General features: G+C 47.4%; 1 protein-coding gene across 1 annotated transcript in view; it reads left to right on the top strand.

Moving 5' to 3' along the window:
• The window catches only part of SH2D6 (SH2 domain containing 6), a 61,349-nt gene extending 36,442 nt beyond the window's left edge, over positions 1–24,907 (top strand). Inside the window, exons 9-14 of the mRNA XM_040414518.1 lie at positions 4,168–4,196; positions 6,723–6,750; positions 9,855–9,886; positions 15,884–15,967; positions 21,988–22,143; positions 24,189–24,907. Coding sequence (XP_040270452.1) covers positions 4,168–4,196; positions 6,723–6,750; positions 9,855–9,886; positions 15,884–15,967; positions 21,988–22,143; positions 24,189–24,305 — 446 coding nt within the window. The 3' untranslated portion in view covers positions 24,306–24,907. The remainder of the gene's footprint in view (positions 1–4,167; positions 4,197–6,722; positions 6,751–9,854; positions 9,887–15,883; positions 15,968–21,987; positions 22,144–24,188) is intronic.
• Positions 24,908–26,411: the final 1,504 nt, after the last annotated feature.

The raw sequence follows: 26,411 nt of genomic DNA on the forward strand, positions 1-26,411 counted from the left end.
CCTAGGCTAAATAGCTCCAAGAGACCACACCCTGATCCACACCAAGTCAGGAAATTAACCCCACACTCACCAAACAGCAGGAAGAATCACCTAAGGGGAAGTGCACGTGCAAACCGAAACCAGTCTACACGGCAACCGCGTCATGGTCAAACAATACGACCATGACATTGGGATCATCCAGACATGCATTTTTCCACCCCCAAAAAGCTAGATGTTCTATATCCATTCCCAGTGGATTGTGTGTCCACGTGGGCATCTCCTCCTATGGTCAACCCACCAGTGGCACATCTAGCCAAAAATACGGCTATTCCTGTGGCCGATGGATCCTCCCTTCAGACCCCTGAAGACCGTCGGATGGAATCCTTGACAAAGTCCCTCTTTGCCGCTACAGGGTCAGCCCTTAGGCCCATTTTTGCCTCCACGTGGGTGGCAAAGGCAATCTCTGAGTGGGGCAGCCAGCTGGACCAGGACTTGGTATCTGAGGTCCCTGCTCAGGATCTTTGATCCTTGGCACAGCCCATCACCCAGGCGGGGAAGTTCCTCTGCGAAGCGTCCTTGGACGTAGGCGCCCTCATTGCACGCTCTTCAGTTCTTGCAGTCACCTTACGCCGCAAGCTCTGGCTGAAGGTGTGGGCAGCGGACGCGACTTCTAAGTGTTCTCTAACCGGGATTCCCTTTGCCGGCGCCCGTCTCTTTGGTACACGGCTGGACGAGATTATTTCCGAGGCTACGGGAGGCAAGAGCACCCATCTCCCACAACCTAGAGGGAAGCGTGCCTCTCACGCTAGGTCAGGTTCCTCACGTGGTAGCCTTTTTCGTCTTTTCGCTAGTTCCCGCCCCGCGGGAGCTCTTCCGCAGGGGGGGCGGGTTTACTTCGCAGGATCAACGCAAAAAGCCGTCCTTTCGGGCACAGCCTTCCTGGTGTCCCAGGGCTCAGGCTGCTCGACCTTCCGCGGCTAAGCAATCCTCAGCCTGAAGGTGCGCCCCCACCCAACAGAGTGGGGGGCCGCCTCCTCCTCTTCCAGGACGTCTGGCGGACCCACGTCTCCGACACTCGGGCACTCGAGATTGTATCCTCAGGATACGCGATCGAGTTCTCGTCCCTCCCCCCAGACAGGTTTTTTCAATCCCGTCCTCCACGGGACCCTGAGCAGGCGTCCGCCTTCTCCCAGGCCATTCAGTCCCTCCTGGACCGAGGAGTCATCTCTCCTTTTCCCCCAGCAGAGAGGTTCAAGGGGTTCTACTCGAACCTTTTTGTGGTCCCCAAAAAGGACGGCTCTGTGCGCCCAATCCTTGACCTCAAACTGCTGAACAGGTTCCTCCGTCTCCAGCGGTTTCGGATGGAATCCCTTCGTTCCGTAATTGCTTCTCTACCGACGCCAGTCTGCAAGGTTGGGGAGGAGTGTTTCCTCCCAGGACGGTCCAAGGCACATGGTCTCGGTCCTGGAGCTCTGGGCGATTCTTTTATCTCTCCGGCACTGGACCCACCTCCTGAAGGGTCGCCCCGTCAGAGTCCAGTCGGACAACGCCGCGGCGGTGGCATACATCAACCACCAGGGGGGAACACGCAGTTTTGCGATTATGCAGGAATCTGCCAAAATCTAACGTACCCAGCAATTTCAGCAATCTACATCCCGGGTGTGGAGAACTGGACTGCGGACTTCCTCAGCAGGACGACAATAGATCTGGACGAGTGGTTCCCCCACCCGGAGGTATTCGAGGCGATCTGTCTACGTTGGGGTCGCCCCAACGTGGACTTGATGGCCTAAAGACTCAATCGGAAACTTCCCACCTTCCTCTCCCGAGCAAGAGATCCGGAAGCTTGCGGCGTGGACGCCCTGATCTCCCCTTGGCAGGGATTCTCCCTCCTTTACGTGTTTCCCCCCTTCCCCCTCCTTCCCAGGGTTCTACAGAAAATCAGGATGGAGGGCATTCCGACGATCCTCGTTGCCCCGGATTGGCCCCATCGCGCGTGGTACGCCGACTTCGTTCTCCTTCTAGAAGACGTCCCTTGGTCACTACCACTCAGAGACGACCTTCTTTCACAGGGACCGGTCTTCCATCAGAATTTAAGGTCTCTTCGTTTGACGGCGTGGCCATTGAAACCGCCATTCTAACGCGAAGAGGTTTTTTGGTGGATATCATCCGCACTATGATTCAGGCCAGAAAGCCTGCATCGTCCAGGATCTATTACAGGACCTGGAGGCCCTTCCTGGCTTTCTGTGAAAGCCGAAACATTCCACCACTTTGTTTTTCTCTCCCCACGGTCCTGTTCTTTCTTCAATCATGGTTGGACCTTGGTCTGGCCCTTAGTTCTTTGAAGGGTCAGGTGTCAGCACTTTCCATCCTTTTCCAGCGCCCTCTGGCCCCCTTGGGGCCTGTAAGGACTTTTCTTCAGGGTGTGGCACATACGGTTCCTTCATACCGTCCTCCTTTACGGCCTTGGGATCTGAATTTAGTCCTCTCAGCTCTCCAGGCTTCCCCCTTTGAGCCCTTGCGGGAGATTTCTCTCCGACTCCTGTCCTGGAAGGTTGTTTTCCTTGTGGCTATCACTTCCATCAGACGGGTGTCCGAGTTGGCGGTGCTCTCTTGCAGAGAACCCTTCCTGGTTATTCATAAAGATAAAGCGGTTCTCCGGCCCTTTCGTTCCTTTCTTCCGAAAGGTGGTCACTGACTTCCATATCAACGAGGAAATTGTCCTTCCCTCACTGTGTCCCTCTCCTTCACACCCTAAGGAAAGGGAGTTACACGATTTGGATGTTGTCAGAGCTCTGAAGATCTATTTGGCAGCCTCCGGTCCCTTCCGCCATACGGATTCCCTTTTTGTCATTCCGGAAGGTCCTCACAAGGGATTGGCAGCCTCCAAGGTGGCAATCGCACGTTGGATTCGGGCTGCAATTGCGGAGGCATAGCGCACCTGGAGCAGGGTTCCGCCCTTAGGTGTCACGGCTCACTCCACCAGAGCGGTGGGCGCATCTTGGGCTCGGAGGAATCGCTCTTCGGCTGCACAGTTGTGTAAGGCGGCTAGCTGGTCCTCCTTACACACTTTCACAAAATTTTACCAGGTGCATACTTATGCATCGGTGGACGCTGCCTTGGGCCGCATGGTCTTGCAGGTGGCAGTTTCTTAGATGCCTGCAGGGACGCTTGCTTCCATGGGTCTGTGGTTTTTTCCCTCCCTGTGGACTGCTTTTGGACGTCCCATGGTTCCTGTGTCCTCCAATGAATATGGGCGAGAAAATTAGATTTTTGTAAAACTTACCAGTAAAATCTCTTTCTCGCTCTTCATTGGGGGACACAGCACCCACCCAGTATGTTGTTAAGCTACAGTGGTGGCAGTTGCTGGTTAGAACCCCGTTGGGTCCTTGGCATGGCTGATGTTCCATGTTTTTTCATTGGTTGGCTTGCTTCTCCTACTGCTTGTGCACAAACTGAAGCTCTCTCTCCAGGCTGGAGGGGGTATAGCTGCCAGGGGAGGAGCTAACAGCTTTTACTAGTATCAACGCCTCCTAGAGGACATAGCTATACCCACGGTTCCTGTGTCCCCCAATGAAGAGCGAGAAAGAGATTTTACTGGTAAGTTTTACAAAAATCTAATTTTTTACACCGTCCTTGACACTTGGCAGGGGCTGGGACATCAGCCCCAGTAACATTTACGTTTAGTTTTCACTCCAGGAGCATGGACTGTTGGAGGTGCGCCGAATTTATAATGAAGCCTGTACCTCGCCATAAATTAGATACTTCCTCCAGCAATGCAAGCTTAAAAAGACTGTCTTTGATAAATAATCCCCATCGTCTTTTAATTTACGCATAACGCCATAGATTTATAGATATGGGAAACACACAGCCCAGTTTTACATAATGGAAACAACCCTCCCCCAACCCAAAATTGCTTTGATTATAGTAAAAAACAGGAGGAATTTAACACTTGCATTGCCACACATAGGGAATTGAACCACACACCACCCCGTATCAGCAAGTGAATAGCCCCTGCAAAGAGCAACTTTTACTCTTGTAGACTCAGCATGACTATGTATTACATGGGCACCCATTCATTTGAACTGGCACATACTGGTAAATTAAGTAACGGAGTTATCTTCGCTGGACAACTCTTTTAGTCATCCTGTTCTCTTGCAATTGATACATTTGTTTTCTCCTTTCTTACAGATCTGTACTTGACATTATTGGAGACACAGGTATGAAAAATATATACACTGCTCAAAAAAATAAAGGGAACACAAAAATAACACATCCTAGATCTGAATTAATTAAATATTCTTCTGAAATACTTTGTTCTTTACATAGTTGAATGTGCTGACAACAAAATCACGCAAAAATTTAAAAATGGAAATCAAATTTTTCAACCCATGGAGGTCTGGATTTGGAGTCACACTCAAAATGAAAGTGGAAAAACACACTACAGGCTGATCCAACTTTGATGTAATGTCCTTAAAACAAGTCAAAATGAGGCTCAGTAGTGTGTGTGGCCTCCACGTGCCTGTATGACCTCGCTACAACGCCTGTGCATGCTCCTGATGAGGTGGCGGACGGTCTCCTGAGGGATCTCCTCCCAGACCTGGACTAAAGCATCTGCCAACTCCTGGACAGTCTGTGGTGCAACGTGACGTTGGTGGATAGAGCGAGACATGATGTCCCAGATGTGCTCAATTGGATTCAGGTCTGGGGAACGGGCGGGCCAGTCCATAGCATCAATGCCTTCGTCTTGCAGGAACTGCTGACACACTCCAGCCACATGAGGTCTAGCATTGTCTTGCATTAGGAGGAACCCAGGGCCAACCGCACCAGCATATGGTCTCACAAGGGGTCTGAGGATCTCATCTCGGTACCTAATGGCAGTCAGGCTACCTCTGGCGAGCACATGGAGGGCTGTGCGGCCCTCCAAAGAAATGCCACCCCACACCATTACTGACCCAATGCCAAACCGGTCATGCTGGAGGATGTTGCAGGCAGCAGAACGTTCTCCACGGCGTCTCAAGACTGTCACGTCTGTCACATGTGCTCAGTGTGAACCTGCTTTCATCTGTGAAGAGCACAGGGCGCCAGTGGCGAATTTGCCAATCTTGGTGTTCTCTGGCAAATGCCAAACGTCCTGCACGGTGTTGGGCTGTAAGCACAACCCCCACATGTCGACGTCGGGCCCTCATATCACCCTAATGGAGTCTGTTTCTGACCGTTTAAGCAGACACATGCACATTTGTGGCCTGCTGGAGGTCATTTTGCAGGGCTCTGGCAGTGCTCCTCCTGTTCCTCTTTGCACAAAGGCGGAGGTAGCGGTCTTGCTGCTGGGTTGTTGCCCTCCTACGGCCTCCTCCACATCTCCTGATGTACTGGCCTGTCTCCTGGTAGCGCCTCCATGCTCTGGACACTACACTGACAGACACAGCAAACCTTCTTGCCACAGCTCGCATTGATGTGCCATCCTGGATAAGCTGCACTACCTAAGCCACTTGTGTGGGTTGTAGACTCCGTCTCATGCTACCACTAGAGTGAAAGCACCGCCAGCAATCAAAAGTGACCAAAACATTATTGCGGGTGTCTTGCTAATTGCCAATAATTTCCATCTGTTGTCTATCCCATTTGCACAACAGCATGTGAAATTGATTGTCACTCAGTGTTGCTTCCTAAGTGGACAGTTTGAATTCACAGAAGTGTGATTGACTTGGAGTTACATTGTGTTGTTTAAGTGTTCCCTTTATTTTTTTGAGCAGTGTATAATGCAATAATAAAACACTATATGCAATATAAAAAAAACAAAAAGTACCACATACAAAGATGGAAATTTGGAACAGCAGGGACACCTGTTGGAAAAAGGATGTAACAGCGCCCACCATGGGATGAAAAAAATCATGCATGCAGCATAAATTTATTAGTACACAAAAACCCCATACAGCATTATAAACAAATAAACAGGCGGGAAGCTGCTAAAAATCATTAGGCTAAATAGGAATAGCACATCACAGAATACAAAAAAGGCAAAAGCAAGATACCAGGAGAAAGCGGGTGCTGGCTGGCCACCGATAGTGTCCTAATCCCAATGTGTTTCGCTGTCGCTTGGTCCAGGGATTTTAGCTATTTGCATGATTATTTTCATTCTGAGATGGGCGCTGTTACATCCTTTTTCCACCAGGTGTCCCTGCTCTTCCAAATTCCATCTTTTTGTGTGCCCAAAGGCATCCATAGCTTTCAAAGAATGAGAGTCTTAGCCGTTTTGACTTTCCGTTTGTGAGATCCGTTTCAGGGCTCTCACAAGCGGTCCAAAACTGATCAGTTTTGCCCTAATGCATTCTGAATGGAAAAGGATCCGCTCAGAAGGCATCAGTTTGCCTCCATTGCTCTTTGGAGGCGGACACCAAAACTCTGCTTGCAGTGTTTTGCTGTCCGTCTGACTAAACTGAGCCAAACGGATCCGTCCTGACACACAATGTAAGTCAATGGGGACGGATCCGTTTTCACTGACACAATATGGCACAATAGAAAACTGATCCATCCCCCATTGACTTTCAATGGTGCTCAAGACGTTTTGGCAATGTTAAAGATAATACAAACGGTTCGGTTGTGAACGGATGCATGCGGTTGTATTATCGCGTGGATCCGTCTGTGCAGATCCATGACAAATCCGCACCAAACGGCAGTGTGAAAGTAGCCTACCTTATCTATGAGTAATTTATAAGGTAAATGCTTCCTCGTTTTCTTCTCAACAGGTCAACACACACTATGATGTTGGTACAGGTAAGAAACACAAAATGTACATTTAGATTTAAAAGCTATGTACATCTTCAGAGGCAATTTTTGTTTATGATTGCATTTTACTCATTTTTGGCTAAAAATCATGTTTTCAATTGTCCTTTATTAAAGATATTGGGCCGTTCTGTCACAAAGGGTTAACTGTTTTTCTAACTGTGTGACTAGTACTTTCACTTTGTGCCAGTCATCTAATAATCCTTATCTCTAAATTCCTAATAGGTGATAAACACTTATTTAGGACACATTCTTATCAGTAAGATAAGAACTGAGCTATGAGTGTTAAATGGTGGAGCCTGTCAGCTCCCAAACAGATGGAAAAGAGAGAAAATCCAAACGCTGCTACTAGAGCATCTCAGCCCTGTACAGAAAAAGGGCTCCATATTTTTTATAAAGACCAATTGAAAAAAAGATTTTTAGCTCAAAATTAGTACAACCAGAACCAGTAACCCCACAACTGAGCGACAATCCCTACGTTCAAATGGCAGGGAACACACAGGCAGATTGTAGTCATACGGAAAAAGGTCAAAAACCAGATGGATTAAAAAGCACCAGTACCAAAAACGCCAGAAGCAAAAGAGACAACCAACACGCCAAAAAGTCAAGAACCAGGAGATCAATACAATAAAAAATTGCCAAAAGCCACAGCATAGTCACAAAACCAGTCCAGAAGTTCACAAGCCAGAGGAGTCTTCAGAAATACCACAAGGGAACAGCAGGGAGAGCCAGAAATTCACTGGCACCTGGACATGCAGGAGCCAGCCTTATATAGCGGGCCGGGAATCAGCTGATAGCTGAGTGTGCCGATGCTCTAACGACCCAACGTGCCCCTCCTTTGGCTTGAGGCTGGGAGGGCCGCACCACTGCTATTGTTCCCCTGGCAACCTGACACCACTGCTGCATCGGCCAGGGGAACGGGACACCATAAGTATAAGCCAAGATCTCTAAATGCCTCACATACTGGTCCACAGTGCCAACTACACCAACACTGTAAGTGCCAGACATGGTGCTTTCTAAGGTGTCAGTTTCCATACACCCTCGATACAAGGCTTCATAAATGCTGACCAGTGCATGCCAAAGCGCCTATTAGTCCCACTTACTGTCCTAAAAGTTCCAACCACTGTTTTCCTATAAATGCCATCCACAGTGACCCATGTGTCATAAACTACCTTCATATGTGTAAACCCCAGTATCACAGTGCCCTTAGAAAGGCCACACCTGGACCATGAGGGCAGAACTGACAATATAGAAGCTGCAGCGCCGGTGCGGAGACCAGGAGTGGTGCAGGGAGTGGGGACCCGGGTAAGTATATTCAATGTGGGGGGCCCGGCATATTGGGGAACATTTTTATACTCTAGGATAACCCCTTTAAAGGGGTTGTTCACTTTTCGGGCAAACCTCCAGCATGGCCAGACAAATACTTACTTGATCCCAGCCACTGAATTCCAGCTCCTTCACTCTCCCGCCCTAGTTTCCCCACATCAACATCTGCTTTGACGTGGGTCACGTGGCCCAGTGACAGGCTGCAAGGGGGATAGGTCACCACTGCTGATGTGGATGTTGACACAGGGAGACCAGAGATGCAGCGGTGTTGGGGGGTGAAGAAGCTGAAACCCAGCGGTGGAGATTAGGTACGGATGATTCCCTCCACAGATCCAGCCACAATCGGGGGTTCTGTTGGAAAAGCTCCAGGGTGTAAACAACCTCTTTAGGGCTCATGCCCACGACCGTTGCCTGTTATGCAAAACACGGATACCAGCCGCGTGCATTCTGTATTTTGCGTAACGGAACGTCTGGCCCATAATAGAACTGTCCTATCCTTGTCCATAATGCAGACAAGAATAGGACATGTTCTATATTTTTGCGGATGCAAGGAACGGACATTTGGATGCATCCGACCCGCAAAAAATGAGCCCTAAATCTCCTCATTATCTGGAAGAAATGTTAACTTATGAATTTCACGTTAAAGATTTGAGGTGCCTCACAAGAGAAGTACCAAAGGTAGGAGTTGAGGAAGAGGAGGGGGCAGAGAGGTACTCACCCCTTGATGACAAAGCTACATGTAGCATTCCTGGAGAGGTTGTCCCACGAAAAAACATTCTACATTTTTCAAAGCAGCACTTGGATCTGAATACTTTTGTAATTGAAGCCACTGAGCCACCTGCTGTTTGTTCGTCTCCTTATTTCTTTGTCCACCTCAATGAGGATGTCGCACATGCTCAGTCCCATCCTTCATCTGTCACCAGCCCTATCTATTGTTAGAAGCTATGACAGTTACAGGGCGAGAGCTGGAGTAGAAAGGACACACCCCCGAGCTGTGATAGGGTGAGAGCAGCTGCAAAAAGGAAACGCCCCTGAGCTGCCAACTTGAAATAAATCTAGCAGAACAATTGGAGCAATGAATGGGGAGATCTCTGGATCCATGATCCTGGTTCTAGCTTTTTTAGAAAGAGATTCTCATGTACTATATCTATATATGATTTTCATTTTTTACATTAAAGGAGTTATCTATTCTCAGACATTTTTGGCATATCGCTAGGATACCTCTGGGACCCACACCTATCTCCAGGACAAGCCCCTGTAAGTGAAGAAAAGCAACCAGGGCATGCATGGGTGCACTGCTCACCATTCACTTCGATGAGAGTTTTGAAAATAGCCGAGCTAGTGGACTTAGCTGTTTTCGGAAGACCCATAGCAGTGAATGGAGAGAGAACTGTGCAAGCACTGCCACCTCTCCGTTTGTCTCTATGGGACTGCCAGGAACAGCCGTGCTATTTTTGGAACTCCCATAGTGATGAATGGAGAGTGGCTGCGCTAGAATGGTGCCCTCTCCTTTACTTCAGCGAACCCATTTTGGAGATAGGTTGCGTGTCCAAGAGGAAGGACTCGCACCTATCTGACCCAATATGCCATCAAAAACTGAGATGAGACAACCCCTTTAATTATGGGATAATCCTTTTATTGGATCATATATGCAGCATGACCTGTACACTATAACACTATAGTATGTTGTAAAATAGTTTTACAGTTCTTCCTTGCAAAACGAATTAAGAGATCATAGATCTGAACCATAAACTTTTGCTTTTCTACAGGGAATGAAGGGAAACAAAGGCAGCGGTCAGAGGTGACTATGTGAATTATTGCGGTGATTTATTTGTATCTTTTATATTATATTTTATACTCTCAGCCTCACAATATAACAGTCTGTGTACAGGGACACATGTAAAAGTCATCTGAAAACCACTAAGAGGCCATGGCCACCTCTGCTGTGTTGTATTTTGGTGCAGAGCAGGACATCATGGACCCATGATGGAATGCTGCCCCCCGGGTGTAGCATGGAGGGTAAGGCAGGCACTGATCCACATAAAGGTACTGTATTTGATGCTCTAAAGGACAGGGTTCTGTGGCCACATTGTGTCCACCTATTCCAGAACATATGATAGAGTGTGCACAGGGTCTTAAACACAGATTTTTGAAGACTACCTTTGAAGGTAATTTACATAAACTAGAGAATTTTAGCAGATGTAATTTCTTAAAGGATAACTGTCGTATATATTTTTTTTGGAGTATTGGATTGTGGTGATTAATATCACCTTGGTGGCCCTATTTCAACTTTTCACTGTGTATTCAATTACCCCTTAATTCCACAGTTTTGTTCCCTGTACTGCCTACTTTTACCTGTGCTTAAAATAGGGTTGCAGCATGCAGGGTCAGATTACTGACAGCCAGGGACTGTAAGTAAATGATTAAAGCCAGGTCCTCCCCAGCAGCTGATAACAGTGCCTGGGCTGTGTGCACTTCTCCCTGCGCTTGGCAGACGCTCCCTCACTCAGCAGAGCTGGAGAATGCAGAGTTGAAGCAGCGCACAACAGGGAAGGGAGATCTGCCATCTGCTCAGTGTATAAATGAAAGCAACATGTGGTAAGAGGACCCCTTTGTGCTGCAGGAGATTAACCCTTTAGGGGGGAGGGCTCTGGTTACTGACACTTTTGGGGGGCTATTGTTACTAGTGAGGGCAGGTGGGATTAGCCTCAGGGTGAGGGCAGTTGCGGCCATCTTAACTGAATAGTGAAATTGCATTTTTCTCGCTCCTATCATTGGGGGACACAGGACCGTGGGTATAGCTGCTTGCTGCCACTAGGAGGCGACACTAGACTGAAAAGTGATAACTCCTCCCCTGCCGGCTATACCTCCTCTAGCCTGGAGAGAGCATATCAGTTTTTAGCTTCGTGTCGTAGGAGGCAGACCTCCCTGGCTCTTTTGATTTTCTTCATTTTGTTATTTTTCACAGATTTCCTGGATGGGGCACAGGAATGCTTGCGTCCCTGTCTCCCTGGGAGGCTGGCCGGTGTTGCTTGTTCTACCGCCCTGCCTCCCCCAAGAAGACAAAGCGGAGCCAGGGCAGCCTCACTCCCCTGCTTCCCGCCAGCAAGAGGGCCACCTCCTCTCCAGCCCTTCTCTGCCCAGACCCCTGATGCCTGGTGCCAGCGGTCGTGGGGTGGCCCTGCTGGTACAAGACTAAGGGTGAAGACCACAGATGAAGACAGGTGAGTATTACTGTCCCTCCCTGTCCCCCTCACACCATGGCCCTTTCTTAAGGAGGTTGCGAGTCCTCCACCAGTCGCCCATCTCACCTCACAAATCAGGCAATGAAGGGATTAATCCGAAACCCGGCGGCGGCATTTTCGGTTCTTTCTCCCCACCCTCCTCCGATCTATACGTGACTCATATCGGGCAGGGGACATTCAGAAACTGGCGCCTTCTGGGCTCCATTCCGTGCCCCCCTTTCTCCGACCGACTGGGCGGGCTCCCCGGTCGGCCAAGCGCCGCACCTCTTAGGCCGGTATACATCTTGGGCGCCTGCTAGTGCCGTTCTGGGTACCTCCGTTTCCCGGTGGTGGAGCGGAGATCCCAGTCCGCCGGGTGCCACAAAATCTAGGCTCCGGCTTCATTCGGGCCCACCGATTTTCGGTGACGAGATTACCCTTACCCTGGGTTTCTATCTGCAGGCACAATGTGCCTTAATATTGCAGTATGCAGCCTTTCCTGCCCCTTGTCAATTTGAGGTTAGGTCCTCTCCAAAAAAAAAAAAAAGTGCGCCCATACAGGTCCTGCCCTCCTCAGCCCACATCACCGCAGGATCTTCCTGGCTGTGTATACCAACTGGGCCTGTGCCCGATCCCGGACAGTGGAGGATTTCTTACAGTTCCCAATCGCCTGAAGGGTTCCCAATTTGCCCTCCTGGGCCGTTTGGTTGATAATGTTCCAACTGCGCAAATCCAGTGGAGTACAGCAGAAGGATTCCCAATCTGCCCTCTGAGGCCGTTTGGTTGATAATGCTCCAACTGCGCAAATCCAGTGGAGTACATCTGAAGGATTCCAAATCCGGCCTCCGGGCCGTTTGGTTGATAATGCTCCACCTGCAAAAATCCAGTGGAGTACATCTGAAGGTTTCCCAATCCGCCCTCTGAGGCCGATTGGTTGATAATGCTCCAACTGCGCAAATCCAGTGGAGTACATCGGAAGGATTCCCAATCCTCCCTCCGGGCCGTTTGGTTGATAGTGCTCCACCTGATCAAAGCCAGTGGAGGACAACAAAAATTTTCAAGACCTCTGGAAGTTCCCAATCCACCCTCCTGGGTCATTTGGTTGATAAATCTCCGCCTGCGCAATCCAGTAAGTGGACCTTTAGGAGTTCCATTCCAATCCCGGGGTAGTTTGGTTGTTATATCAACACCGGCGCGGCCTGCAATAGCCATGGGCTAGAGGCTGAGAGGTGGAACTGCACACGAGCGGGCCAGAGCAGGTCATATTTCCTCCTGGCTCACCTTCGCACCCCCACCCTTCCTCCCTAGGATCATGCAAAAAAAAAAAAACCTGGAGTATGTATTAGCCTCTTGTATAGGTGGCATTATGGCATTCTCACTGCCGTTGCAGTGTTTACGTATGCATTGCCCCCTTACTTGGGTGAAGTAATGACACTTCCCGCCGGGTACAGAACTCGTCACCTGCAAGTTCCTGCTGTGTGCGTTACCCCCTTCGGTAGGTGAGGTACTTGCACTACCTCGGGTTACAGTACTTGCTGAATATGTTACTCTCTGTCATAGGTGGAGTGATTGCTCTGCCACTGAGTGCAGTGCTTACCGTAGGCATTCCCCCCTCCATAGGTGGGATAATTATACTTCTGTGGATTGCGTTTCTGACTATCGCGCTACCCCCTTCCTTAACCAGAGGATCGCACTACCACTGGATGCTATTCCATCAGTCATTTGCCATCACATGCTTCCTGTGGCATTACCCTCTACAAATGTTCCATTACGGGGGAATCACTAACATTTTAGTGCTTCCTTCAAAGTGGTCCGTGACAACAGTCGGTACCGCTGGTACCTGGTACTCTCCATTTAGTGGCATATGGATACGGCCACGGGATTCTATGGCTACTTCCAGATTGTTTCCTTCTATTCCTCCAGCACTAGTTGGGGGCACGAAAATGTCGACCTTTGTGCTCTCAGGGGGGTCACCCAGCAACACTTATGTGTCCTAGCGACCCCCCCATCCCCATGGGCATCCACCGTTCAGGTCAGTCACATTACCCAGAATACTGTGATTACGATCCAGCAAGCAGAGTATTCCACTGACTCTGGATTCTTTGTCCACCACTCTTCCTTATCTAGGTGAGGGTGTTATGCTGGCACTTTGCAGTGACCACTACAAGGGGTTTTTCCTTCGCATGAGAAGTCTTCACGCTAGAGCTAGATGATCGTAATCGCTGTAGTGGGGCAGCCCCCCTCAGGTAGGGGTTCTAACCTTCCACTGCTTCGGCGGTTGCTCCTGTTCAGCGCCCTTTTCAGGCGGAGGGTTTAAGGTTAGCTCTACTAACTGGGACAGCATGGTGCCATGACTTCTACTGGATGTCCTCAGGCCTCCCCCTCAGTTTTACGCTGGCGGAGCATGCTGTAGCTCCTACTGCACAAGGGGTGTTTGCGTCACCATTAAATGCTAGGGTTCCTGCTGCACAGCTTTTTCGTCAGGTGGCGGATTCTTCTAACACTGCAATCGGTGACCTCTACGGTGTGGCCTCCTCCTCAGCTGGAGTATGGCGTTAGCATTACTCTTGTGGCTTCCCTTGTATGGCCTCCTCTTCAGGGAGCTGAATGCAGAGTCGACGGGTACGCGGTCGGACAGAGAGTACTGTACACACTACATTGGCGTACTGTAGAGCTGAACTAGAGCTTCTAACCTGAACGGTTACCCTGCCTGGACCAGCCCACCAGCGACCCGGTGAGCTTGGGCAATCATGCTCCAGTGCCATGCCGGCTGGCCAACCTTTTAATAGCGTACTAACTGTTCTAAGTACTTTACTACCTAATGCTAAATACTTTACTGCCTGTCCCCAGGTCCCCAGCCCAAGTGTTAGAGCCACTGACTGGCCATAGTCTAGAGCTTCAATTTGACGTGGTCACGCCCCAAGTCAGCCATAATATTCTGTTCTATAATCTGTATACAAACTCCAAAACTGTTAAATAATAAAGTTATATGTGGTTAACTGTCACCTATTTATTTGTAATTTTTAAAATCCGTAATTTGGAAAGACAAATGTGACTGTTTTGACAATAAGGTTAGAGCTGTATGATAGGTTAAATAAAATAGTCTGTTCTATAAGCACCACATTATTTTCTGTCCGCCACCACAAAACGATCTGGAAGTGCCCCTCCCGAGACCAGGCTCTGGATCCGCCACTGATAGGAATGGCGTAACATAGAGCCATAAGAATAAATGCTCCAGAATTGCTATTTCATGGGGAATGCAAGTAGTTACTTAAAGGCTATGTATTCCTTTGGCGCAATTTTTTGTATTATTGCATTGTACTCATTTTGAGCTAAAAATATTTTTTTTTATTTGGTTTTTATTACAAATATGGAACCCTTTATTCTATATAGAGCTGAGATGCTCTAATAGAGAGATCTGAATGGCTTAATATGGCTTAAATAAGTGTTTATGACCTCTTAGTAAAATAGAGATAAGGGATAGATGACTGGCAAAAGTGCCATTCACACGGCTAGACCAACAGTTAACCCTTTGTGACAGAACGGCTCAATATTTTCAATAAAGACCAATTTGAAAAAATGATTTTTAGCCCAAAATGAGTAAAAAGCAATAATAAAAAAAAATTGCCTCTGAAGGTGTACGTAGCCTTTAAACAGACAGGAGAGGTGACAGGTCCTCTTTAAACTTTGCGTGGCTGACAACTACTACTGTCCCAAAAAGGTAGTCACCTATGTTAACAAGGATTCTGAATGTTATTTAAAGGGCTTCTGTCACCCCACTAAACCTTTTTTTTTTTTGCTTACTTATAATCCCCACACTGCGATTTATGCCTACATAATCAAATTAATCATTTTGGTCCTGTAGATTTTGTTTAAAACATGCTTTTAAAATATGCAAATTACCTTGCTACCAGCAAGTAGGGCGGCTACTTGCTGGTAGCAGCCGCATCCTCCGATCCTAAAGACGCCCCCTCCGCATTGTGATTGACAGGGCCAGGGAACGGAATCGTCCTCTGCTGGCTTTGCCTGTTAGCATTCAAAATCTGGCGCCTGCGCCGCGGCCGTACCTGTCTTCAATCGGCGCAGGCGCACTGAGAGGCGGCCGCTCGCTCGGCCGCTCCATCCTCAATGCGCCTGCGCCGGGTGTAGATGTGACGTCATCGGCGCAGGCACATTGAGGATGGAGCGGCCGAGCGCCAGATTTTGAATGCTAACAGGCAAAGCCAGCAGAGAACGATTCCGTTCCCTGGCCCTGTCAATCACAATGCGGAGGGGGCGTCTTTAGGATCGGAGGATGCGGCTGCTACCAGCAAGTAGCCGCCCTACTTGCTGGTAGCAAGGTAATTTGCATATTTTAAAAGCATGTTTTAAACAAAATCTACAGGACCAAAATGATTAATTTGATTATGTAGGCATAAATCGCAGTGTGGGGATTATAAGTAAGCAAAAAAAAAAGTTTAGTGGGGTGACAGAAGCCCTTTAAGCCTGTCCTGAAGCATTACATTCCTGTCTTTCTCTTACTGCTCTGTCTATGTCTCAGTCGTATTATTAATAAATGTTCTCTTGTGATCCAGGATCTGGCAGTGATGGGCAGACCTTGGTACAAGGGTGAGATGGAGCGGAGAGAAGCAGAGACAGCTCTTCGAAGAATTAATAAGGTACAGATTACCAACTAAAGGCTTCAGGTAAACAAGCTGTGAGATGACGACAGTCAGCCTGGGCATGTTCTTCAAATCTCCACCTTTTCTCAATGCCTTCCCCATTGCACAACAACCTGGAGCATATACTGTATCTGCCAAGTGCCTGCTTATATCAGCCACAGATGATACTTTGTCGCTGTTAACCCCTTTCACGATACAGTGATTTTCTGTTTTTGCAATTTCATTTTTCACTCCTGGAACCGTAACTTTTTTATTTTTACATTCATATAGACATATGAGGGCTTGCTTTTTGCAGGACAAGTTGCGCATTTGTAACGGCACTATTTAATATTGTATACCATGTAGTGAGAAGCTGTTTTACCTAACCCCCAGGATAACCAGAAGCAAAGGCACAACACAATAGATGTTTTTTATTGTGCTCCTTTATTATTGGAGTCTCATAATAAATAAGGATTACATGAAACAGAACACATACAGTTGCAAGAAAAAGTATGTAAACCCTTTGGAATGATATGGATTTCTGCACAAATTGGTCATAAAATGTAATCTTATCTTCATCTAAGTCGCAACAATAGACAATCACAGTCTGCTGAAACTAATAATACACAGAAAATTAAATGTTACCATGTTTTTATTGAACACACCATGTAAACATTCACAGTGCAGGTGGAAAAAGTATGTGAACCCCTAGACTAATGACAACTCCAAGAGCTAATTGGAGTGAGGTGTCAGCCAACTGGAGTCCAATCAATGAGATGAGATTGGAGGTGTTGGTTACAGCTGCCCTATAAAAAACACACACCAGTTCTGGGTTTGCTTTTCACAAGAAGCATTGCCTGATGTGAATGATGCCTCGCACAAAAGAGCTCTCAGAAGACCTACGATTAAGAATTGTTGACTTGCTTAAAGCTGGAAAGGGTTAGAAAAGTATCTCCAAAAGCCTTGCTGTTCATCAGTCCACGGTAAGACAAATTGTCTATAAATGGAGAAAGTTCAGCACTGCTGCTATTCTCCCTAGGAGTGTCCGTCCTGTAAAGATGACTGCAAGAGCACAGCGCAGACTGCTCGATGAGGTGAAGAAGAATCCTAGAGTGTCAGCTAAAGACTTACAAAAGTCTCTGGCATATGCTAACATCCCTGTTAGCGAATCTACGATACGTAAAACACTAAGCAAGAATGGATTTCATGGGAGGATACCACAGAGGAAGCCACTGCTGTCCAAAAAAAACATTGCTGCACGTTTGCAGTTTGCACAAGAGCACCTGGATGTTCCACAGCAGTACTGGCAAAATATTCTGTGGACAGATGAAACCAAAGTTGAGTTGTTTGGAAGGAACACGCAAAACTATGTGTGGAGAAAAAGAGGCACAGCACACCAACATCAAAACCTCATCCCAACTGTGAAGTATGGTGGTGGGGGCATCATGGTTTGGGGCTGCTTTGCTGCGTCAGGGCCTGGACGGATTGCTATCATCGAAGGAAAAATAAATTCCCAAGTTTATCAAGACATTTTGCAGGAGAACTTAAGTCCATCTGTCCATCAGCTGAAGCTCAACAGAAGATGGGTGTTGCAACAGGACAACGACCCAAAGCATAGAAGTAAATCAACAACAGAATGGCTTAAACAGAAGAAAATACGCCTTCTGGAGTGGCCCAGTCAGAGTCCTGACCTCAACCCGATTGAGATGCTGTGGCATGACCTCAAGAAAGCGATTCACACCAGACATCCCAAGAATATTGCAGAACTGAAACAGTTCTGTAAAGAGGAATGGTCAAGAATTACTCCTGACCGTTGTGCACGTCTGATCTGCAACTACAGGAAACGTTTGGTTGAAGTTATTGCTGCCAAAGGAGGTTCAACCAGTTATTAAATCCAAGGGTTCACATACTTTTTCCACCTGCACTGTGAATGTTTACATGGTGTGTTCAATAAAAACATGGTAACATTAAATTCTTTGTGTGTTATTAATTTAAGCAGACCGGGAAAATCGCAGCATGTTCTATATTCTGCGTTTTTCATACAACGCAAGCCCCATAGAAATGAATGGGTCTGCGTGAAAATCGCAAGCATCCGCAAGCAAGTGCGGAAGCGTTGCGATTTTCACACATGGTTGCTAGGAGATTATAGGGATGAAAGCAAACCCGGACCCCATTAAAGTCTATTCACTGTATTATTTTCTCTTATAACATGGTTATAAGTGAAAATAATAGCATTCTTAATACAGAATGCTTACTAAAATGTGGATTGAGGGGTTAAAAAATATTAACTCACCTCATCCAATTGATCGCGCAGCCGGCATCGTCTTCTTGCTTCTTCTTTCAGGACCTGCAAAAGGACCTTTGATGACGTAATCGCGCTCACCACGTGGTGAGCGTGGTGACGTCATCGCAGGTCCTGCTGAATGAAGATAGAAATCTTCTATCTTTATTCAGCAGGACCTGCACTGACGTGGTGAGCGCGATTACGTCATCAAAGGTCCTTTTGCAGGTCCTGAAAGAAGAAGGAAGAAGACGATGCCGGCTGCACGATCAATTGGATGAGGTGAGTTAATTTATTTATTTTTTTAACCCCTCAATCCACATTTTACTAAGCATTCTGTATTAAGAATGCTATTATTTTCCTTTATAACCATGTTATAAGGGAGAATAATAAAATGAATAGAACACCGAACCCAAACCCGAACTTCAGTGAAGAAGTCCGGGTTCGGGTCTGGGTACCACATTGTTTTTTCTCACGCGCGTGGAAAACGCATTGCACTCTCGCGGAAAAAACATCAGAACACAATCGCAGTCAAAACTGACTGTATTTGCGTGCCTACTCGCGCGGGTTTCCTGCAATGCACACGCGACGCATCCGGAGCAAATCCGGAACACCCGTGTGAAAGAGGCCTTAGTAAAACCTCCACCCGTGTACCTATTTTACATGGGCCATAAAGCTTTAATCAGACGGTGTTGACATGCTTAATATTCAGGTTTGTTAAGGTTAGACCATCCATGACCACTGGCCAGGTGACCTTAATTACTTGAGTTAACATCTTAAATATTAACCAGGTGGAATATTGTGTCTGCCTGGTGGAACATGCTGATTTACCAGATAAATATCTCTTCCTAGGAATACATTCAGGATTATATGAAACCAGCATGGCACAAAAGCAATAGTTAACTACTCAAATTTACACAAGTATTAGGCCTCGTTCACATTTCTGTGTCTGTTTGACATCCTTGAAAAAAATCAGTTCGTGTTTCATCTGTGAAGATGTCCGTGTTTGGTCCGTACATCTGTTTTCTGCTTTCCGCATGTCACCAGTATTCCACAGACACTGCTCAGCTGAAAGTTACTTTCCAAAGCCCCAGGTACCAGCTGTCAGGGGGTTCCAGATGCAATGAACGCTTCCATCAAAAAAGATGGAAGCGCTCATTGCTAAACCAGGGGAGCAAGCAGTCCTTTCACTTACTTATGTGCTCCCCCATAAGTGTGTCATCCACAGATCCCCCATAACAGTGTGCCATCCACAGATTCCCCCAAAAGTGTCATCCACAGATCCCCCTACAACAACACGTCATCCACAGATCGCCCCAATAACTACATAATCTGCAGATCTCCCCATAAAAGTGCGTCATCCACAGATCCCCCCATATCAGTGTCTCATCCACAAATCCCCCCATATCAGTGTGTCATCCACAGATCACCCCACAACAGCGTGTCATCCACAGATCCCCCCATAAAAGGGCATCATCCATAGATCCCCTCACAACCGTGCATCATCCACAGATCCCCCATAACAGGGCGTCATCCATGGATCCCCCTCACAACAGTGCATCATCCATAGATCCCCCATAACAGGGCGTCATCCATGGATCCCTCTCACAACAGTGCATCATCCACAGATCCCCCCCATAACAGCGCATCATCCACAGATCCCCCATAACAATGCATCATCCACACATCCCCCATAACAGTGTGTCATCCACAGATCCCCCCATAACAGTGTCATCCACAGATCCCCCTCATAACAGTGCATTATCCACAGATCCCCCCCCCATAAGAGTGCATTATCCACAGATCCCCCCCCATAAGAGTTCGTTATCCACAGATCCCCCATAACAGTGCGTTATCCACAGATCCCCCCATAACAGTGCATCATCCACAGACCCCCAATTAGTTCAAAACCCACCAAAAGCATACCGTTTGGTTCAAAATATATTTTTTCTTATTTTTCTCATCAAAAACCTATGAGTCCTGCATCAGGTGCATCTTATAACGTGAAAAATTTTAGTGTTACTCCTCCCCAGTGAAATAGCTGCAGTAATAGCACTAGCTAGTAATATTAATCATATTAATCATAATAGATTTTATAATATATTTAAAAATATATAAAACAACACCTTTACTTAAAGGGCTTCTGTCACCCCACTAAACTGTTTTTTATTTATTTTTTGGTTACTTTTAATCCCTATACTGCGATTTATGCATACATACTGTAATTAATCATTTTGGTTCAGCAGATTATGTTAAAAACGTACTTTTAAAATATGCAAATTACCTTGCTACCAGCAAGTAGGGCGGCTACTTGCTGGTAGCAGCTGCATCAAAATCTGCTCGCTCGGCCGCTCCATCCTCAATGCGCCTGCGCCGATGACGTCACATCCACACCCGGCGCAGGCGCATTGTGAAGGGGGACGCTCGCTCGGCGCTCCTTCCTCAATGCGCCTGCGCCGGGTGTAGATGTGACATCATCGGCGCAGGCGCATTGAGGATGGAGCGGCCGAGCGAGCGTCCGCCTCTCAGTGCGCCTGCACCGACTGAAGACAGGTACGGGGCAGGCGCCAGATTTTGAATGCAAACAGGGCCAGCAGAGAGAGATCCCGTCCGCTGGCCCTGTCAATCAACATACGGAGGGGGGCGTCTTTAGGATAGGAGGATGAGGCTGCTACCAGCAAGTAGCCGCCCTACTTGCTGGTAGCAAGGTAATTTGCATATTTTAAAAGTACGTTTTTAACATAATCTGCTGAACCAAAATGATTAATTACAGTATGTATGCATAAATCGCAGTATAGGGATAAAAAAGTAACCAAATAAAAAAAAACTGTTTAGTGGGGTGACAGAAGCCCTTTAAAGGGGTTGTCCCATTACAGAAACGTATCCCCTATCTACTAGATAAGGGATAAGTGCCTGATCAGCGGGGATCTGACTGCTGGGCCCGCTGCTGATCATGAGAAGGGGGGACCATGCTCCTCCGTTTGAATGGAGTGGTAGTCTAGTCACACATGCGTGCTATCACTCCATTCAGTTGTATGCGGTTTCCGATGATCGCCGAGCTCTTGTACTCTGCTATCTCCAGCAGTGTCATGGAGTTGAATGGAGCATAGGTCCCCATTCTCCTGATTGGCGGGGGCCCCAGCAGTTAGACCCCCACCCATCATGCACCTATCCACCCTGTGGAAAGTAGTAATGGCAGTAATTCAGATCTTTCCGTCTCCATAATAGGCTGTATTCACACTCTAATAATTATTAGAGGCCTATACATACATGCCATGCAGGTGGAACGCTACACTACACCTATAAATGCCAGCCAAACGGCCACATTACTGGGGTGGACAAAGGCATCAGAGGGCTCCCTTTTAAAATTCATCAGCTCAGTTCCTTACATACAATGTTGTAGACATTAAGATGGTAGTGGGCTCCTTACCTGTTGGGCTCCATATACGTATGGTATGTCCCCCATGCTGCTTGACAGGAAGAGAGAACCCACAGCATCCTGAGTTACAATAACTTAGATGTATGACGTGCATTAAAGTCATAGAAAACCCTGTCTTAAAGGGGTTTTCTGGGTTCAACATATTGATAGCCTATCCTCACCAGTGCACCACAGTCTTCTGTATTGCCCTTTATAAGGCACCTCAGAACTCGGCCTAACCTGTCCTATAATAAACCCCATAACTGTATGTGGGGTATCTGCCCAATACCAGGCCATGTGCCCATTGCTATGACACCATGTTGTCTGTATATCACACAGGATGGCTGCTTCTTGGTGCGCCTGAGCTCTTCACAAGATCAGACGCAGCTGTATACCCTGGCCGTTCTCTACCACGACCACATTTACAACATTCCCATAAGAGCTGTGGGCAACCGTGGGTTTTCACTGGGGAAGGAAGGCAAACGGTATGAGGAGGTAAGTGGCTTGGGGGTAGGTGTTAGGGGAAAAATTGTCTTGATATGCTTTACTACAGAGAGAGGAATAAAGTGGTATATGCCTATAAGGGGGCAACTAAACTTAAAGGGGTTGTGCCATCTCAGACATTGGGGGCATATCGCTAGGATATGCCCGCATTGTCTAATAGGTGCGGGACCCACACCTGGAGGTCACACTGCGCACGCACAGCCTCCCTCCATTCATTACTATGGGAGTGCTGAAAATAGCCGAGAGGGACGCTCGTCTATTTTTGGAAATCTCATTGAAATGAACGAGAAGTGCATCACAGAAGCGTGGTCACCGCTCCATTCACTTATAAGAGGCTGACGGAAATAGCGGAGTGCTCCCATAGGAATGAATGGAGGGTGGGCACGCATGCGAGGTGTGCCCTCCGAGACTTTGCCAGCTGCGTTCTAAGTATAGGTACCAGCCCCAGAGGTAAGACCTAGTGATATGCCCCCAATGTCCGAGATGGGAATATCCCTTTAAAGGTGGCCACATACTTTCAATAGCTGTCAGCTGAATGCTTGTTTGGCCAACAGTTACTCCTCCTGACCCTCCCATACCCATGCATGCACTGCTCGGCCGAGAGTGCCGGTGCTCTTGATAGGGGAAGGAGAATTGGCTGCTGCCAGATACCTCTGGTGGCAGCTTGTCTCCCTTCAAAACAAATGATTGGGCATATTAAAATCCAACATCTACCATCAGGGCAGCTGGTCAAGTCAAAATTGTTGGGGTCAGCCAAAATCCCTGGTAACTCCGGTAGTCTGCTCTTCTTCCAAAACAGAATACCAGATTTACCAGATGTAGATGTGAACCTAGCTTTACCCATCTCACTGAAGAAGACAACAGTCAGCCCCTCCTACAGACTGACATTGCTGATAACAGGGAACAATAGATTCGATTTGACTTGGTAAGACTGATTTTAGGTTTATCCTCCCAGTAAGGCCTCATGCACACGACTGTGGTGTGTTTTGCGGTCCACAAATCGCGGATCCGCAAAACACGGATGGCATCCGTGCGCGTTCCGCAATTTGCGGAACGGCACGGACAGCCTTTAATATAACTGCCTATTCTTGTCTGCAAAACGCGGACAAGAATAGGACATGTTATATTTTTTTTGCGGGGCCACGGAACGGAGCAACGGATGCGGACAGCACACGGAGTGCTGTCCGCATCTTTTGCGGCCCCATTGAAGTGAATGGGTCCACACCCGATGCGGACCAAAACAATGGCCATGTGCATGAGGCCTAAGTATTATTATTGCTGTGTGGACAGTATACAGCGTGCCCGCTATGTAATGCTGCAGATCATTGCTAGACGATGCCACGTCGTACAGTCAGCTTCACCACAGAAAACATCCAGAGCTGGCTTTATGGATTTTCGGTGGTTGCAGCATCATGCTGTGATGGTGTATTTCAGCGGCTCGGACACTGAGACTGGTCAGGGTTGAGGGAAAGCTGAATGGAGCAAAGTACAGAGATATTCTTAATGAAAACCTGACCCAGAGTGCTCTGGACCTCAGACTGGGCTGAAGTTTCACGTTCCAACAAGACAGTGACCCTAAGCACACAGACAAGACAACACAGGAGAGGCCCAGCCTGCATGTATGACTTTTTTCAGTCTAAAATAACAGATCTCAGACGGATGCTAAATGTGCATAACTGATGCACAGGATCCGTTTTTTTCTGTTCTTCTGACAGATCAGAAGAATGGAAAAATAACAGTTATGTCAACTCCCCCTAATTGTGGTCTTATGGTGGCCATATACCTTACATAGCTGTTGAGTCTGATCGCTGATTTGGCAGACAGCTGTTCCGCCCATTATTAGCCTATGGGATCATGCACGCGGCCGTTGCCCGGCCGTTGCCGTATTGCTGTCCGCAGCACGAGCTCGGCCAGCCCTTATTGCTGCAGTTTTAAGAGAGCAGCCTCAGTTCTCCTGACCTTTATACAGAACATCTAATTTACTTACATGACAGTCGATTGCTATGGGCTTCTAATACTTCTTCCTCTCTCCTCAGGTTTTTCCTAGCGTCATTCACTTGATCGAGCATTACCAGCGGGAACCACTCAACCTGGTGAATCGCCAGACATCAGAGAGAGAGTGCACCGCCCTGTTATACCCTGCTGTCTTCTGAGATACCCGTCTTACTCCTACACACTCAGCATATTGATGGGCTGTCCTTAGGATAGTCCATGAATATCAGATTGGTGAGGGGCCCACTCTCTGTACCACCACCGATCAGCTGTTTGTTGGGTTCTTGGCGCTTGTGCGAGCACTTCAGCCGCTTCAATGGTCACCTCACTCCATCGACCTGCATGCTATACATAGTGTAGGAAATTCCAGCTTCGTCCTAATCTGGTAAATGGGGTCAGGATATGCAGTACCCTGCAGCGCTGCTCCTAAATAGACTATGTGCAGATCGACGGCCTTAGGTAAACATTGAATAGGGCTTCTACATCAGTATGGGTCATACCTGTGATGACTATCCTCCAGCACTCCAGCTGTGGTAAAACTACGACTCCCAAGAGGCACACTTGCTTGGTTGTTCTCAGAACTCCATAGAAATGAATGGAGCATGCTGGGAGTGGTAGTTTCACCACAGCTGGGGTGCCGGAGGTTAGCAATGACTGGGCTATACTATTACTTTCTGTTTCAATAGTTTTATTGAGTTTTTCATTTCAAACGGTTAAAGAAAGTACATTACAGTTTGATTTATTACAGTGTCAAGCAGAATACCATTATAATCAGGTAATCAAAGAAGAATATAATAAATTCCAATATAATACAATTATTCAGATAACATTCCTTATTTTATGTAAAGCATCATATTACTTTCTACTTCCTTGTGAACCAGAATGAAGAGCTGCTTTGAGTGACTCCCCTTCTGGTGGACTCGAGCCATTCTTGTATTGACGAATGGCCACCATGTAATACTGCATTTCCACTGCAGGGGAAAAGCCTGGCTTGCTGCAGCTGCCCCTAGCTATTTGCCAGGGTGCCAGGTTCAGCTGGCATCTCCAGGGGCTGCATTCAGAAAAGGGATGACTCTGCTGAGACAACCCTTTTAACCCTTGGAGGCAACATTGTGAACTTTGTATGGGCAGCGTCGGTGTCAATAGCATTCGGTCAGGGTAGCTAGGCCTGGCCAAAACCTGGACCCTCCAGCTAACCATCCATAACTTACATGCCATCTCATGATGATGTATATCTAACATCTATATATAAAAGATATTCGAGGAGATTTATCAACACTGGTGTAAAGGAAAACTAGCTTAGTTGCCCAGAGCAACCAATCAGATTCAATCTTTCATTTTTCAGAGCTCCTTTGGAAAATGAAAGGTGGAATCTGATTGGTTGCTGTGGGCAACCAAGCCAGTTTTTCTTTACACCAGTTTGATAAATCTCTCCATTCACTCCCATAGTAAGAGAGATCCACCTAACATGTTTGCATTTAACCCTGTGTGTGTGAAATTAGATTGTGAACTGCATTGGAGACAGAGACTAATGTGTGTGACGATAATCACTGTACGGTGATGCAGGACACCTTGGTGCCATAGACATGCGCCTGTAAATAAATGTAAATTTTTTATTTCATAATTGGTATGGAGTCTGCTGTTCCACTTTTGGCCACGGTGTGGCAGGACTCTCACATGTACGCCCCCCCCCCCCGACAAAAAAATATTGTTTCCTTTTGCTTTTAGCGCCAATATCCTGAAGCACTGTGGAAAGATTATTATCACAGTTAGGGCTTGCACACACGAACGTAAGGGCTCCGTGCAGATTGCAGACCCATTCACTTGAATGGGGTCCGCGATCCGTCCGTTCCGCAAAAAGATAGAACAAGTTCTATCTTTTTGCGGAACGGAAGCACGGAACGGAACACCGCAGAAGCACTCCGTAGTGCTTCCGTGGGGTTCCGTTCCGCACAGTAGCTCCGGATCCATTCAAGTGAATGGGTCCGCATCCGTGATGCGGAATGCACGCGGCTGGTGACCCGTGTATTGTGGAACCGCCGTTTGCGGCCCGCAGCACGGGCATGGAGCCCTTACGTTCGTGTGAACAAGCCCTAACCCTACAGTCTGCCAATCCACAACCCAGCTCTTGTTCAAGACCACCATCAACAAGGGGGCAGATCTTTCTAACTGCTAATAAACCTAATGGAGATGATCTCCCTGTGAACTCTACATTGATTCACTTTTAATTCTAATGTCTACGCATTGTTAGCTATTCTAAAATAAAA

This window comes from Bufo bufo, chromosome 1, assembly GCF_905171765.1.
Source record: "Bufo bufo chromosome 1, aBufBuf1.1, whole genome shotgun sequence".
Taxonomy (NCBI): Eukaryota; Metazoa; Chordata; class Amphibia; order Anura; family Bufonidae; genus Bufo; species Bufo bufo.